Source organism: Neodiprion fabricii, chromosome 4 (assembly GCF_021155785.1).
Source record: "Neodiprion fabricii isolate iyNeoFabr1 chromosome 4, iyNeoFabr1.1, whole genome shotgun sequence".
NCBI classification, from domain to species: domain Eukaryota; kingdom Metazoa; phylum Arthropoda; class Insecta; order Hymenoptera; family Diprionidae; genus Neodiprion; species Neodiprion fabricii.
The window spans coordinates 3,873,802-3,891,528 of record NC_060242.1 but is presented as its reverse complement, the minus strand read 5'-3'; the positions used below and the strand labels follow the sequence as shown (position 1 = coordinate 3,891,528).

The window sequence follows — 17,727 nt, the reverse complement described above, 5'->3', positions numbered from 1 at the left end:
TATACCTATACCTATACCTATACCTATACCTATACATTATATTATACATATGAATATGATATATCGACGACTGCGGTCAATAATGTTTTTTACAGCCTCTGACTTTTCACGCCCCCCCCCCCCCCCCCCGCCCCCTCACCCCCCGCCCCGGCCACCCTGCCTCACACCCTCGCAAAAGTGAAATGGCAAACGAGAACGAAAAAAAAAACAAAAAAAAAAAAAAAACGAAAGCCCCTGTATCGCTTCGCAGTAGTTCTCACGACGTGCTTTTGCCAGATTTTTCTCTTCCTCCTTCTTTTCGTTCTTGTCGGTTGTATTTTTGTTTTTGTTTTTTTTTTTTCTCTCTTTCATCTCAATCCATCACTGGGATCCCACAATTCGTGTCATCAAAAGTTGTCAGTAGTAAACGTCCGTTTCAGAATCGGGAGAAGAAATTTTTTTCATTTTATTTTTTTTTGTCGTCATCTCGCGCCGTTGATACGTTTTTCCTTCTTTTGCCTTTTTTTTTTTTTTATTTTTTTTTTTATTATTACTTCAAATCATCGCTCACCTCGCCGCGTATTCAAATGTCGGCGTGCGATTATTTTATACGATAATTGTGTACGATTATACAAAGAGCGATTTGCTACGCACTGTCATGATTACTACTGGTCGTGATTGTAAATGTACATATACTTATATTATATTATACCTTATAATATATATGTATATATATATTACATATATATATATATATATGTATACACCCCCATATAAAATCCAGAAACGATATTGCAGCAATAATGATGCTGATGTGCCAGGAAATGGTTGTTGCCTGTGTGTTCCCTTCTAAAATTTCCCCGCTACTTTTAGCACTTGTGTTTTTTTTTTTCCTTCTTTTACTACCTTTCGTTCTCTGTCTTCAGCTTTTCTTTTGCGATACTTTTTTTTTCCTTTCTTTTCTTCTTTTTCTTCTTTTTCTTCTTCATCTTCTTTTTTTCCGAGGGGTTAATCGCATGAAGGGAGATTCGACGTACGACAAGCATTTAATGCATTTTGCAATACATTCGGAGATCGCATAGAGATGTTTGGTAAACAAATTTTAAATAAAGCTTTTTAAAATTTCTGGGGACTATTACGAATATCGAAAGAATCGATGAAATACCGGGATTAGTTTTGAAGATATTTCATTGCAAGGAAATGTGTGAAGATTTTTGAGAAAACGAGATTTCAGACGACCATTGCTTCAGCAGCTTTTTTCCCCTCTGTTTTTTGTTTTCGTTTATTGCAGACAGTTTGTTGTCTCGTCTGTTTAATATTTCTTAAAATGACGGCATTACGATTATATTATCTCCTTCCAAATCCCATAATACACGTTATTATGCATATATTTTTCACACCTACACGATACGTCGATTTTTCAATATTACAATTGTATCGTTACACGATAAACATAAATATCTCAACGGTATACAAACGTGTATGATTGATATGAACGTGATCTTACAAATCTATTTATCGAGTGAAGGGGTTATACCTAGTCAGGAGGTCGAAAAAAAACGATTTGTCAAGGATTTTTTACGAAGAGACATTTCAATTTATTAATACGAAAATTTAGATACATATTGGGGTGAGATTGAACTTAGTACTGATACTTTTTACTTGTAAAAATAATCGCGTTCAAAGTTTCAAAAGTACTTTCAAACGCTCCGGGGCGTGCGTTTCATGGAAATGTCCGCGTAACTTCGAGAATATTCGTCGGATCGACGTGAAATTTTCTGTACCTATACTCGAATGTACGTACGTTACGAAAATTGGATTAAAAAAAAAAAAAAAAAAGAATCGACTCACGATAAATCTTGACTATATGTATAACACAACCCCTCGAAGAATTTCTTTTCAAAAAAGAATTCACAAATTTCCATCGATTACAAAGACGCGAGTACGCATGCACACCCAACATTACACGATCGGAATCCCCCACGTCCCCACCTATGATATGTATATATATATAAAACTATGTACCCACCCGTACACACATCACACGATATGTGATACCTTGTGAAAAAGCTAGGTTACCTGTGGATAGACCCATGCCTGCTGATGACCCAGGTGGGTAAGTGCCCATGTTTTTCGAAGCTAGTCATGTACTGCTGTTGAAGAAACGATCGTTTCTCTTTTATTCTTCTTCTTCTTCTTCTTCTTCTTCTTCTTATTATTATTATTATTATTATTATTATTATTATTATTCTCTTCTTTCGAAATTATTTTCAATATAGTTCCATTTTATTTATACTTTTTCTTTTATCTTCTTTCTTTTCAATCGATTATTACTGTTATATAAACATCTAGCAAAAGTAGAGTATTTCATAACAGTCTATTATAGAGGATTCCCCTGCATGTGAAAAAAAAAAAAAAAAAAAAAATTATATATATATAGGATGATATCGTACTTCTCAAACTCGATTATTACGATTACTGTTTTTGTTTTTATTGTTATTATTCTGTTTCTATATACATATAAATTTTCCAATGCATAACAGTTTGTAGTTGTAGGTGTAATAAGTATAATTAACAGCATGCAACGTAGTATACATATATATATATATATATATATATATATATATATATATATATATGCACTTACCAAATATCATGTTATTATATATCATTGCTACGTATATAGATAAAACAAATTACTATTTTCATTATTTCGTTGCATTTTCGTTTCCATTCTTCCTCTTTTTCTTCTTCTTCTTCTTCTTCTTCTTCTTCTTCTTCTTCTTCTTTTTCTTCTTCTTCTTGTTACAATTTATAGCGCTAGGAAACATTCGCATTACAATACATGATATTACATTATATACTCACCTGTTAAAATAATTTCCTCATGTATTTCACGTCTTTCGTCATATGAGTCTTATTTATACACCGTATATAGTATATGCATATAATGCATACGTTTTACACAAGCTATACGCATTGTATACGTTTACCAATGAATGTTTTCTCGTTCTCGTATCAAAATTTGATATGCAACGCGATATACAGATTAAAATGTTGACTTTGTTCGAAAATTATAATTCTGATCTGGGTATCGGAGAGGCGTGTTTTTGAATATAAAAACTAGAAGTACGAAGGAGAAAAAAATAAATGAAAAAAAAAAAACAAAAAACAAAAAATAAAAAAGAACAGGAAGAAGAATTTTTAAAAAAATTTGTTCTGTTTTCTTTTTTTTTCATTCTGCAACCGATACACCACAAAGTACCGTTTGTTATTCCAAAATATTTTTTCGCGACTTGATAGATGTAATAAATCAAAGCGCACAATATACATATTATACATATATCTTCGAACCCAGATGCCCTGCACCTTTCAAGCATAACCTGCAGATTTTCGAGTCGCATTATTATACGTATAATATGTTATTTATATATATATATACGTATAATAATCTTGCAGTTTAGGTATACTTTTGCATATGCGGCCTGGAGCATGAGCTGATATTATATATAAATATGTTATACCTATATTTGTTGGACAGTACCCAGATAAAAAGAACTTCCTATTGGACGTAGAATTGCGTGAAGATTAGCCATCGCGGTATTTTTATTATTAATTATATAGAAAAATAAATAAATAAATAAATAAATAGATCGAACAAATTCCGTTTATGTACCGTATGTCGTTACGTATAATAATGTGGAATACGACGTATATTTAAATACGCTTGAATAATCTTCCATCTGCTATATCTGTCTTCGTGCTCTTCTATTCTCCACCACCCTAAACCCCATTAACCCCCCCCCCCCCCCCCCACCCCCCCTCCATCCCTCCCCGCCAAATAATTAACCCTACAATCTAAACTATTCGTTTTTCTCTTAATTATAAATAACGCTGTGCAGGTGATGAATTTGTTATTCCAACCAAATTTAACAAGAAAACTTTACAAGATTTGCGTGTAAAGTACAATCCAAATCCATTGACAGTCTTATTATATGCGTATCGTACACTTAAATATACACAGCAATAATTATTCGTTGTTTTTCGTTTTAAACAGATTACGTAGGAATATTCTATAACGAATGAAAAATTCTTTGCACGTACCGCGCGAGTTATTTATAATTAAAAGAAGAGACTATACATACATATGGTGAAATAATAAAATTTATATTACGTATTTTGTACTTTAGATGCAAAATCGACACAGTTATATTACGTATCGTACGTCTTCCGGTGATATTAAAATATTCTTGCTAATTTCAAGGATCAATGTTCATCCAAACTCATTGCTAGCAAATTTTTCATTCCACATATTACTCGTTGTACCGATAGAGGTTGGAAAAAAAATACAGCGCAAGACCACCACCCTTCTCTCTCTAATGACGCATGCGCAGTGCTACAATCCTCGCAACCAGCGCAGATGATTGGACTAGACTCGACGGTTTATAGGTTAGCTCTTCGACCGCGCATGCGCCAGTAGAGAGGGAAAGGACGGAAATTTTAAAAGCCGCCTTTCGTACTCTATTCTTACTACTGCTGTGCGATTAATAATTTTTTCGACGAATCGGTTAATCGACGATTTGGATTCATGTACCGTATGACCTGCAGAATTATGATGAGGGTAAGTTTGATTGATCAATTCATCGAAAAACTCGATTATTCGATGTATCGCAGAACACAAATCCTTATTAATCCTAACCTCCGCTAACGTCGATAAGTTATCGGCAGAGTTTGAGATATATTTAATATCACCGACGAGGCGGGAACGTCGAATATATCGTAGGATCAATCTTCGATACGATATGGATATAAATCGTTGATTCGAATAGAATGTTGAAAACTTGAGTGGATTGAAATGTAACCGAGCGATGGGTGGACGTTTTTTAGGTTCACGAGGCGGACGCTTGTCTGGTACTTGCTAACAAGTACTGCCAGGATCCGGACGCCGAAGACGCGGCAAACATAATGCGCGTCATCTCTATCAAGAATTATTCCGACGACATACGCGTCATTATTCAGCTAATGCAATACCACAACAAGGTGAGAGGAACTCCACTTCATTCATATCCATTACACCCTGACCTCACCTCGGTTGGAAATCCACACCTCATAGTTCATACATCGACCAATCCATGATTATTTTTAACATAATATACATATACCTGTGCATACACATATGCATGATACGTTTGTCACATGTATATGTGTACGCGTATGTATATTGTTTATCGAACCGGATAAAAGTAAACGAATTAGGAACGCTTTTTATACCGCGTTGCAATGAGGCTTATGGTCTGTATCGATGTCCATATCAGGTTGGTCCTTAATTGGGGGTCGGAAAAATTTTCATTGGGACGCCCTCCGGATCTGTTCGTAATAATTAAGAAAAAATCTGTGTAAAGGTTGAAGTCTTTGAGCACCAAATATTTGAAATATAAAATACGTGACGTTTTTATAACCAGTTATTTCGTTTTATATGACTTTGGTATAAATCAAGGTACCGATTTTAAACTTGGCGGAGTTTTTGCTTATAATGATAGTAAAAAAACCCTGAAAATGTAAAAATTTTATAATCATTGTTCCCTCAAATATAAGCCTAATAAGAGTGATGCTATTAAGCTTATATAAAAAAAAGAAATATATTATAAAATTGACATCAAATTTTGAAATTTTCAGGGTTTCTTCCTATCATTATAAGCAACAATGCCGCCAAGTTTCAAATCAGTCCCTTGACTTATGCCCAAATCATAGAAAACGAAACAACTTGTTATAAAAACGACGTATAACATTATTTTAGATAAAAAAAATTTTCGAGCTTAAAGGCTGAAAACTTTACACAAATTTTTTTTTTTAATAATTTCGAATATATCTGGGTGGCGTCCCGATGAAAATTTTTTCAATCCCCAAATAAGGACCACCCTATTATACTCCATACATAAAACTGGACGTCGAAATTCATCGATCTGCAGGATATTCTTTGCCGCATATAATCGATCAATTTTGACGATTTTTTTCTTTCATCTTTTCATCTTCTTATTTCCTTCGAAAGAAAAAAAAAAGAACAAGGGATTCGACCGCCTAAATTTTTCCCATTCTCTTCGTTATTGATTGGTTTAAAAAAAAAAAAACCTAATTTTTGGTAACGTCCCCCTTCTCTCTCTCTCTCTCTCTCTCTCTCTCTCTCTCTCTCTCTCTCTCTCTCTCTCTTTTTCTCTCTCTCTCTCTCTCTCTCTCTCTCTCTCTCTCTCTCTCTCTCTCTCTTTTTCTCTCTCTCTCTCTTTCTCTCTCTCTCTCTCTCTCTCTCTCCCCCTCTCTCTCTCTCTCTCTTTCTCGTCACGTGCCTGTTGCTCATCTCTGAAATGAATGCTATGGTGGAAATTGTTGTAGGCCTATTTACTCAACATTCCATCATGGGATTGGAAGCAGGGTGACGACGTTATCTGCCTGGCCGAACTGAAGTTGGGTTTCATTGCTCAATCCTGCCTAGCACCAGGTTTCAGCACTATGATGGCCAACCTCTTCGCCATGCGCTCCTTTAAGACGGTCAGTATTCCTGTTCCTTCTCTTTTTTCTATCTCGCAAACAGCGCGACTGATCGTTGCTCATATTATACATCATTATAATACGGTTGTATACATTATGCATAACGTTGTATAACAATTAGATTTTTCGGGGTTTTAAAAATTCATTTTTCATTCGCTTCTTTTTTTTTCCCGTACCAATTTTCTTATTTCATATTTCCGACATTTATCGAATTTTTGTTTTTTTACTCCACAACTCGCGGTGTTTTATCATTATTATATTAAGACTGTGTTTTCTTAGTTCATATTTGTTTCTATATGTTCTTCATGAAATGATTTTTTTTTTTCTTTTGTTTTTTCTCTCGATGTGAGATGATCGCAAACTGTTTACAGTGATGGAACAAGTCATATATGGTATATGTTATATCAGGGTGATCCTTATTTAGGGTGACGACGAATTTTTTCCGGCCCGCTTCTCGAATCGACTCCAAATAATTCACAAACAATTCCCTGTTTTTTTTTTTGCAAATTCTCATATCAACTCTAACCCTTTCCTGTAAGATGGTTTTTTTCCAAAAAAAAAAAAAACACTTGCCTGGCGATATTCTCAGTATATATATTTTATTGCAAGAGTAATGATTTTCAAAAAAAAAAAAAAAATCTGTAACTGCAACATTTTATCGGGCATTAGTTATACTATTTGTGAAAAAATTCAGATCATCGTACCAGGCAATCTAGACGAATTGCACGTCCTCTAAACCTGACTTTTTCTTTATTTAGAGGCTACATGGTATGATGCAAATTTTTTCCCACATAGTAGCACTAATCCCCGCTAAAATCTTGCAGTTACAGAATGTGAAAAAAAATTCTCACCCTTGCAATAAAATATATATTGAAAACGAGATCCGCCCTCTTACGGTAAGGGGTTAGAGCTGAGATAAAAATCTGCAAAAATTAGGATATTGTTTTTGAATTATCCGAAGTCGATTTGTGGAGCGGTTCGAAAAAGATATTTGTCAACACCTTAAATATGGATCACCTTCGTATATATATATATATACATATATATATGTATGTATGGATATGCCTTCGCGAAAAAGAAGAAACGCGTTCCTTTAATCAATGTTTCTCGAACCAATCATTTCCTCTCACGCATTTCTCATCAATCATTCCAATTGATCGTGTCATATACGTGACGTAAAAAAAAAAAAAAAAAAAAAAAAAAAGGACACGGAATGACGGAACACGATGAAAATATCACATCGTCACTTATCGTAGTCACGGATCATCGTACAATCACATGCATATTCATCGTACACAAATAGAAGAAAAGAAATAAAGATAGAAAAGAAAAACAAAAAAAGTAAAGCTTGACAAGAATTTCACAGTGGTTTGGTCGTTATGAATATTTGCTTTTCTTCGTAAAATTAAAATCATTGAAATTTGTTTTCAACTGTTGAAAAATGTTAGAACCGGTATACATCACTGTAAGCCTGTTTATTATGTACATGAAAATGTACACATGTAATTTAGAAATGGTTGGTTGATTGGAACCAGTCGCCTGATATGCAGGCATGGCAGAATGACTACCTTCGTGGAACGGGAATGGAGATGTACACCGAGACACTGAGCCCAACCTTCATTGGAATGCCATTTGCCAAGGCCACTGAGTAAGTCAGAGTCAGTCTCAACGACCACGAAACACGTCAAACGAGCCGAACTAACGATCACTGACGAAAAATCACGAGGGGGAAAAAAACGTGTGAATAAAGACGGAACGAAACTAACGGCTGGGCCGGGAATGAAATTCCGAATTTGAAAAGCTCCGAAAGCTCCGAATTTCGAATTTTTTGCTACCGAAACTTGAAGTGAAGAAAACAAACTTTTACCATACCTGCGTCAAAGTTTCCAGGGGTCCAAAAATCGACGCTCAAAGTTTCAAAAGTGCGAAAATGAGAAAATTTGAAAATCTGAAACATCGAAATTCCGAATGATCCAAGATTTTCAGTTCTATGAATTACTGGCTTGGTGAGATTTCATCACTTTGATCTTTCTCTGCTTAGGATTTTCGATATTTGTGCCTTCGAAATCCTGATCCTTCTGATTTTTTACTACGCTGCGCGAGTATATTTCAATTTTCCAAATTTTACTTCATCGAAAATTTATTTTTCGGAAATTGAATTTTCGGAATCTTGCATTTCGGAACTTTGAGCGATCGGCTTTCCGAACATTCGAAACCTTGTCGTTTCTTCACTTCAAGTTTCGCCAGAAAATAATTCAGAACTTTTGAAATTCGGAACTTGAATCCCGCCCCTAACGGCTTAAACTCTGATGCAAGAGAGAATTGCTTGCTTGCTTCCTTTCTAACGACCGAATTTTTTCGAATCTGTACTATAACTGTGTAAATATACCGACAGAAATTTCTATTTTCAGTGGTTACTCATACCTACGAAATAGTCCTATATAACGGTTTTTATTTTATTTATTCATATATTGTTTTACATTAAAATTAATTCTGTTGCCACGTAACCGGAAAATTTGTTTTACGTCTTGACGTTTTTTCTTTTTTACTTTTTTATTAAAATCACTCTCACCGCATCTTTTTGTAACTATTCCGCAAATTTTATACGCGGTGCAAAACAATGAGGTTCAATTTAACTGAAAAAAAAAATATGTACATCAATATTTGCGATAGCCAAAAAATGTATTATCGACAATTATACGTACATATAATTTTGCGATAAATCGTAACCACTAATTGTGTACAAATTTTTTCTTCTTCAATTCCGACAATAATCAAACCGTTATATCACAACGACATCGAATTTACCAGAACTTTCGGGTAACTGTGAAAAATGAAATTTTTGTCAGTTTGTGCTATCAAATATCCGATCAATTTTTCAATAAACGAACAAAGGCCGTGATGTTTTTTTTTCCCCATTCTCTTGACTTTGTGGTTGGTAAAATAAAAGTAAAAAAATAAAAAAAAAAAAAAAACCAAAAACAGATACGTTAGCGGATTTCACGTGACCGGTCTCTCGTATCAGGAATGAAAAAAAAAAAAACAAAAAACGAAATAAAACGACTATTGATGATAACACGTGTAACAAAGGGATGAAGCTTCGCCTCGCCTATGTCTCTCACTACGCCTCCACTCTGCTATGTATATATATATATACATATGCACATATGCAAAAATATATATATATATATATATATATGTATACGATGTATATTCGTACTAAGTTCTATATACATATATATATATATATATATGTATATATACATATGTGTTTATGAATGTTTCTAGACGTGTTTTTGAAAACAAAAAAACGGCCAGGAATGACAGGAAAAAAAAAAAAAAAAATGGAAACAATATGTACTGTGTATATGTGCTACACCGTAATCGATGTGAAAATCACCTCTTGTTTGCTTTAATCAGTACAAATCGATCGTTGTCAGAGCGAGAAAAAAAAAGATGAAAAAAAAAAAAACAAGCTAACAAATAAATCACGGTAACGAATTGACATTGCTTGCTCGTTAATTTCGCCAGTTAATTCTATAGTCGAAAGAAAAGTCGACTAACGATCGTGTTACTCCCTTTTGTTCCTGTTGAAAGTGTAATATTGAGCGTTAAAAATTTTGGTTGTCGTGCAAAATTCTCGAATTCGAGTTGCGGTGTTGTTTTATCAAAACCGTGAATTATTTGTTAATTTTACGTTGATTTAAAAAAAAAAAAAATGTTCTTTTCTCTCACCACCACCACCTTCGCTCTTTTATTTTACAGTGTATTCATACACACACACACACACACACACACACACACAAACACACACACACACACACACACACACACACACACATATATATATATATATATATATATATATATATATATATATATATATCGAGGTACGTCACACGTCATTACGTATATATATATATATATATATATATATATATATATATATATATGGTATTATATGAAAGATCACAAAATTCAAATCAGCGCATCAGTACCATCTTTAATATAGTTATCATTTACGCAGTTGTCGGTTTTCTTTTACTTATTTATTTTTTTTTATTTTCATTTCTCTCTCTCTTTTTTTTTTTTTTTTTTTCTTCAACAAAAATTGCGAACCGTTCGTTAGGTGAAAACCACATGTATATGTATACATAAATTTACAACCACAGGGTATATACAGCGATACTATGCAGGCGATGTATAAATGAATACAGGATTACCTTAACCATACAGTAATGTATAATTGTATTAACAATTACCTTTCGATGCAGACAATTCGTGATGGATATTTAATCGACGGCAGGGTAAAAAAAAAAGAGGGTAAAAAAGAAAGAAAGCGAAAGAAAAAAACGAACAACGAGTCGAAACCATTATTAATTGTACGTATAAAATTTCACGATAGGTGCGTATATTTATATACGTACGAGATAATAATAATAATAATACAATACGATGGAGGATTTTTTTTTTTTTTTTCTCTCGATTTTGATATATTTTTTCGTTTTTATTCTTCTCTTGGTGTGTGGCTGGATAATTTTTGAATGGATAAGTAGAGGTGAGGAGGATGTGTGACGGTAAAAAAAAAAAAAAAAAAACAGAAATGACAAGCCTCTCGTGGCGGGATTTTTGAAAATGGAGGTGTTGACGTCGAGCTGGTTGGTTGGTGTTTCAGTCGCCGGATACTCAAGCGTGGCAGAACGATTACCTGCAAGGCACGGGCTGCGAGATGTACACGGAAACCCTCTCCCCGTCCTTTACCGGGATGACTTTTCCCCAAGCCAGCGAGTAAGTTGACTCGCTGACACCACGGCTGCCACACATGCAAACTATCCTCATTTTTTATTTTCTTGCCATACGTATTGTTATATGCGTTTACGTACACGTACGCATATATATAAATGATGAAAATCGTACGAGGTACACTTTTTTTTACTTTCTCTCTCTCTCTCGTTTTACTTTTTTTCGTTTTCACATTTTGAATTCAAATTTTGATCGTTTTTTTTCTTCCCTTTTCACTATCTTGCTTTTTTTCTTGTACAGAAGTTTCGGGCATCGATTATTACCCGTATCAGTAGACGATGGATTTTAAAAATTTTTACGCATCCTTTTTCTCGATCCTAAAAACGTACGTTTTTATTTTCGTATCACGTATATTTAGATTGTTGGATCCTTGCATTTTTTTTTTCTTTTATTAGGTTATACTTTCTTCAAACTAAAAGAGTCGCCTCGCTGTTTTAGTTGATCTTTTTTTTTGTTACCAATCGTTTTGCATCGACCTTAAAACATGTTTGATATACAATACGATACATGTATATACATAACATAATTATTCAAATTTGAATTTTGCAACCAAATTAAAGTATTATTTGTTACTTGTCAGTAATTTTGATTTTCTTCAATTTTCGCTCTCGATATTTTTGACCACACATCACAAATATCGTGTGCTACACATTTTTATGCCCATTTTTCTCTACACAAATAATTGCATATAACGGCTCTGTGTGTGCTCGTGTAGAAATATCCTATATAATTGATCATACCCATATAACAATAATTATTACAAACTGTTATAGACCGTATGAAAGAAAAAAAGAATACACCCAATCCGTTGAAAGTTTTTACTCGCATGCCCGCTGCTCTTAGGTGTATGTACATACATAATACGTTGTCGTCTATATACATATACTGTGCGTAGATTGATAATTTTTATTTTATTTTTTTTGTTTTTTTTTACAAATACCACACCGCGTATATAGACATTTTTACGAATTAAAAGAGGAAAAAAGGAAAAGTAAAGGAAAAGTAAACGGCGATATTATCATAACCAGCGGCAGACCAACGATAATGATCAGAGCTGAAAGACTCCGCGGCGACGGTGGAAATAAAAAAAAAACAAAAAAAAAAAAAAAAAAAAAAAAAACAAAAACGCAATAAAACAATTCAACAAAGTTGAAATGAAATGTGCTGATTAATAAGTTTTTTGCACGCGCGTTCGCGTTTCTAATAAATATATAAAATATAACTCCCGGCCGCTCCGATGCGACGGATAATAATAATTATTGCGAGCGGAAAATATAAACTAACAAAGTTTCGAATAAGATAATATATATATATATATATATATATATATATATATATATATATATATATATATATATATATATATATATATATATATATATATATATACAAAGATAATAATTGAAAAATAAAAGCGGTTAAATGAAATTTTTATCATAAAATATATCCATAAGTATGAATAAAATACGATTTATATCAAACGATCACCGGTACATTTCCAGAAATACCTACCTGATAACATGTTGGCGAACATATGCAGCACAGTTTATTTTTTTTTTTTTTTTTTTTTTGCCGAACACGCTACAGACTTGTAAAATTTTACTTCGCTCATCGATTATTTATATTTTTTTATTTAATTATTGAATATTTTTTTTTCCTACCTACTTCAATCAAAAATCGCACTTTTATAATTGAAACTTGCATCACCGTATGCGACACAACAGTTTGCGTGTGTGGGAGTGCCTTTCACGATTATAGATCAGTGAACCCCGCTGTATAACGTCTAGATAGAATTGTAACCCTTTGGGGTTAGTTAAAACTGACGAGAAAAATGTAAGATAAAAAAAAAAAAAAAGGAAACACAGCACGCAATGGAAATTAAAAGATAATATTTAAAAAAAAGAAAAAAAAAGAATGACGAAACTGCAACCTTTACGCGACCCGTGTGCGCTGAAAGCTATCATTATTATTATTATTATTACTACTATTATTATTATTACAATCACTATTGTTATCTCTATTGTTATTATATTACATCGTTAGAATTTTGGTAGATGAGAATGAGGTACCGTTAGAATATATAAATAGTGTAGGCGTTGGCTTGAAACACGTTTGTTATACCCCAATATACATATTATAATACGTGCAGTGGGAATTGCTAACGACAGAATGTAACGCGCATGCGCAACAATCCGAGAGGAAGTTGTTTTGTCAGGGGGACCAACCGTCGGAAATTTAGACGAGACGGTTCGCAGCGATGTATTTGAAATCGAAAATTCTTGACCAGCTGTCGGTGCCGAGGACAACTGTCAGGGACAGTTGTGAACATTTTTTCAGCTTACTCTCACGCCGGTTGGTAAGCCTGGCAAAAAAACAGCTATCGGATCTTTCGCGCATGCGCGTTAAATTATGGCAAACGACGGAGAGTTCCGTCGTTGGAAATTCACACTGCGCAATAGACGTTCGCATTTTCGTTCTTTTTTTTTTTTTATGATTAATGGACGATAGATCGTTTTTTTTTTTTTTTCTTACTTTTACTTATTTTTGGCCTTCTTTTTTTAACCTTTCGTCTCACCTTTTTACATACATTATATTGTTATGCTCATGCTGTAGTTGCCCACGAGGTCAATACGCGTTTTACCCGTACCATCCAACTGTTTTTACATTTTCACGCTTTTCGTGACTTCGGCATTTTGCTGCGCATGACCGTTTCTCCGATATCCCCCCCCACCTCCCGCATTTGCAAATCGTGACTTATTGTTTACGGGCACGCTTTTTGTATGTAATGTAATATGGACAATAAATCGTGGATATATTTATAATAATAGAGTAAACTCGGACCGGGGTTTGGATATTAGAAAATAAGGATAGTCAAGTGCTAGTAAAATTTCTCCTCCAAGCGTTATTAAATTCACTAAGATATGTAATGATGCAACAAAGTTTGTTGCGTGACTATATATAAATTTCACGTTACATCCGATTGACTAGGATTTAAATTTTTTAATTTTTTTATTTAATCAAAAAAAAGCCAGCTTCTAGATTTTTGATTACGAATCCGAAGTCGGAATTTGGTAATTCAAAATGATAATTGATTTGAACGAAGCTTGGTATCAGAGGGTTTTGAAAACGCTGATTACGGAATTATTAATTACACGTTCGTTGAAAAAAAACTAGATTACCGATACATATACATATGGTATATATCCACGAATTATGGGACATCCTGCGTTATTTTATACGGGGCATTCCACGTCAAATTACCGGAGGAATCCGAGGTTTTTTTTTTCCTTGTACCTTTTTTTCTTTCATACCTCTCAATGTAAATGGATCACGGAATCATCAAAATATCGTGAATCTGCGATCCGTTTAGATCAAGGGATAAGAAGAGAGAGAGAGAGAAGGAGAAAAAAAAACAGTTCCACCAGTATAAATTTCACCAGTCGCTAAAGAAAATCTGAAAAAATTCCCGATACCTTTTTGTATTGGTAAGACGATCATAATAAAAAATGATCAAAATTGAAGAGGGTGTTAATTTTACGTGGAATGCTCCATATGTATATTTGCATGACAAGGAACTGGCGAAAAGTTTAACGCGGTTTGTAGTGATTTTTCAAAAATCCAAAATCCTGTAAGCCTTTTACTTAATCCAAGTTATATGCATTAATTTGATTTTTGTATACAGAAGTTATATTTTCTTTTCCCAACTTATTTCGATTCCGCAATCCGAGCCTGGCTAAACTTTTGCCGTATCCTGATGAAAAACTATTTTTAAACCACGGTTTCATCTTTATTCCAGAAATCGTACGAACATAATAATGTTGCTTAATTTTATTTACTCCGTCATTTCCCTATTACGGACAAATCTTTCGTAAAAATATCGCCCGGACCATCTATTTTTTCATCAGGATAAATCCTTCCATCCCTTATTCGTATAATAATTGCATTGCTGTCGTTGTGCGTGTAATATATATCCATTTTTTTAAAAATAATTTTTTTTTCAACAATACAACAATCCCTTAATACATCGATCCATTTACACATACATGTAATAATAAATTCCAACACCTTTGGTGTTCAATATTCAGGATAAATATTCCTTTTCTTCTGTATTTGCTTACCAATACTGTTATTATTATTATTATTATTGTTATTATTGTTAACATAATAAAATAAATCGAAGAAAAATCATAAAAGCTGAACCGTGTACGGAAAGGAGAGACAACAGTCTCGGTTTGGAAGGATGCAAGTGTTTGGCGCAGGGGAAAATATTTCCAAACTATCGTGTGGGGAAAAAAGTAAAAGTCAGGAGAAGGAAAGGGCAAGAAAAAAAAAAAAAAAAAAAAAAAAACAAATTCACTCCTGAATATTGACCCAACGGGATGTTGCACAGGCAAGTATCGTACGTTATTCAACGATATTTCTCCCAGGTTGTGCTTCACGAAATTGAAGCTATTGCTGCTGGCAATCGAGATAAAGGGGGACGCCGGGAACGATAGCAAGATTTCGATCAATCCGCGTGGGGCAAAGATCGCGGCGAACACTCAGGGATTTTTTATTGCTCAATCAGCCGACGAGGTGAAGCGGTGAGTTTCGACGTTGCGGTATTTTTCACATTATTGTTGTTTTTGTTGTTAAATGGATAGTAAAACGGGTAGCGGGAATGATATTTAATCAACAATGATGACGTTTAATCGACAATCTATACAATTGGATTTTATTTTCAGAGCGTGGTTTTACTGCAAGGCTTGCCACGACGACATCAAAGACGAGACTTTGATCAAGAAATGCAAATGCAAAAACTGTAAGTTTATTCTATTCACAATTAACGTTAACATCGTGAAAAAATATAACATTATCCTACGTATACGTATAAATGTCTATAACGCCTATAATATATTCGTTTCTCCGCGACGATGTGTTATGATATACGTAAAAAAACCGCGTTGTGAAACTTTGCCGCATTGTTTGTTACACATGTAACGAAAATCTCCGGTGAGATAATGATCTTTTGATTGGGTAGAGAAATTTTTTCAATCTTATGGCGAAAGAACAAGAGAAGCAGTTCAGCATCGGACGAATTAAAAAGAAAAAAAAGTAAAAAAGCAAGTGAAAAAGAAACGAACTCATGGCAAATAACGTTGCGTAAACTCGTTTGCGTACAAATTTGATAGATTTGATTGTAATAATTGGTTTCATAAAATTTAACGTTGCCTGAAAAGTAAACTAAACTAAAGGGGAGACAAAAAAAAAAAAATAAATAAAATCATCACTCAAACGCGTCGACTAAACGCAGCTGAGATAATTTGATCCCCATTGGTTTATCAACTTTTTTATACGGTGCTTTGAAAATTTGAAATTTTTTTTGTTTTTTTGTTCCAATCATTCGTCTTTACCACGTGAACTATTAAACCTGTTACAAAACCACCAAAATTGATTTTTGCAAATCAAGGAAAGAAATGTTTAATTTTTTGAAATTAAACATTTTCACGCAAGATTCAGAAAGGAGGGATGTATTTTTTTTCTTCTACGTTTTGTAAAACGTTGCTTTCAGTTTTTTTTTTTTTTTTTACATTCTTACCACAACACGTACTGTACCTTGCATTTGTTTTCTAAAATTTTATCACCACAGTATAAACAGGTAAGGAAAATAGAAAAACAGACAGAAACAATTTCGACAACGACCTGTTTCTTATTTATATTTGATCTTTTTTTTTTTTTGTTTTCGACACGGTTCACACAAATCAATTCGGGTGTTGTCAATATCGGTTCAAAAATTCGCAGGGCAAAGACGAGGTATAGAAAAAACAAAAAAAAAAAAGAAAGAATTTGACGTTCGTCACGCGGAAGGTTTTCGACGGTCGTTGTAACGTGAAAAATCATTGGGAAAATGAAAATATGTCACGGTCAAAACCGTTTACCTGGTCGACCTAGGTATCTACACGACATACGTATATACAGGTACACGGGATGCATACCTGAATATATGTATAATACCTATGTATACATATACGTGTAGGTGTGAGTAATCTGTCAAACAAACGACAGCCTTCAGAGTCGACGTTAAAAAATCGTACGGTATGAGTAACTGTAACGTGTTTGAAAGAAAAAACAAACGAATGAAAACGGAATAAAAAAAAAAAAAAAAAAAAAAAAACAACAAAACAAATAAATATAATAACGACACGCACTCGATGCGAAAGAGACTTTTTTTTTTCAACGATTCGAAAACTGCAAAAAGGTGTAATAGACTTGTTTTTGACGATTTTGACGAAAAAAAAAAAAAAAAAAAATATAAAGAGAAAAAAACAAGATGAAAAACATGACGAAATGGTGACATGAAAAAAAAAAAAAAAAAAAAAAAATCACACACGACATGTTTGATACAATGCTCTCTTTGTGACA

General features: G+C 33.6%; 1 protein-coding gene and 1 long non-coding RNA gene across 51 annotated transcripts in view; one reads left to right on the top strand and one right to left on the bottom strand.

The window, feature by feature from the left end:
* The window catches only part of LOC124180462 (calcium-activated potassium channel slowpoke), a 110,534-nt gene that overhangs the window by 70,157 nt on the left and 22,650 nt on the right, over positions 1 to 17,727 (top strand). For 21 of the 50 annotated variants that reach the window (XM_046566047.1, XM_046566013.1, XM_046566040.1 and 18 more), the window contains exons 9-13: positions 4,867 to 5,019; positions 6,367 to 6,522; positions 8,058 to 8,170; positions 15,753 to 15,908; positions 16,050 to 16,126. In XM_046566047.1, coding sequence (XP_046422003.1) covers positions 4,867 to 5,019; positions 6,367 to 6,522; positions 8,058 to 8,170; positions 15,753 to 15,908; positions 16,050 to 16,126 — 655 coding nt within the window. Of the gene's footprint in view, positions 1 to 4,866; positions 5,020 to 6,366; positions 6,523 to 8,033; positions 8,171 to 11,197; positions 11,311 to 15,752; positions 15,909 to 16,049; positions 16,127 to 17,727 lie in introns of all 50 variants that reach the window. The other 29 variants (XM_046566036.1, XM_046566017.1, XM_046566034.1 and 26 more) reach the window with 5 other exon arrangements.
* Positions 18 to 17,384, bottom strand: LOC124180472. Its single transcript, XR_006870265.1, has 3 exons — positions 17,253 to 17,384; positions 6,317 to 6,320; positions 18 to 29 (listed from the first exon to the last, which is right to left on the bottom strand). It is a non-coding gene; the product is annotated as an uncharacterized LOC124180472 (long non-coding RNA).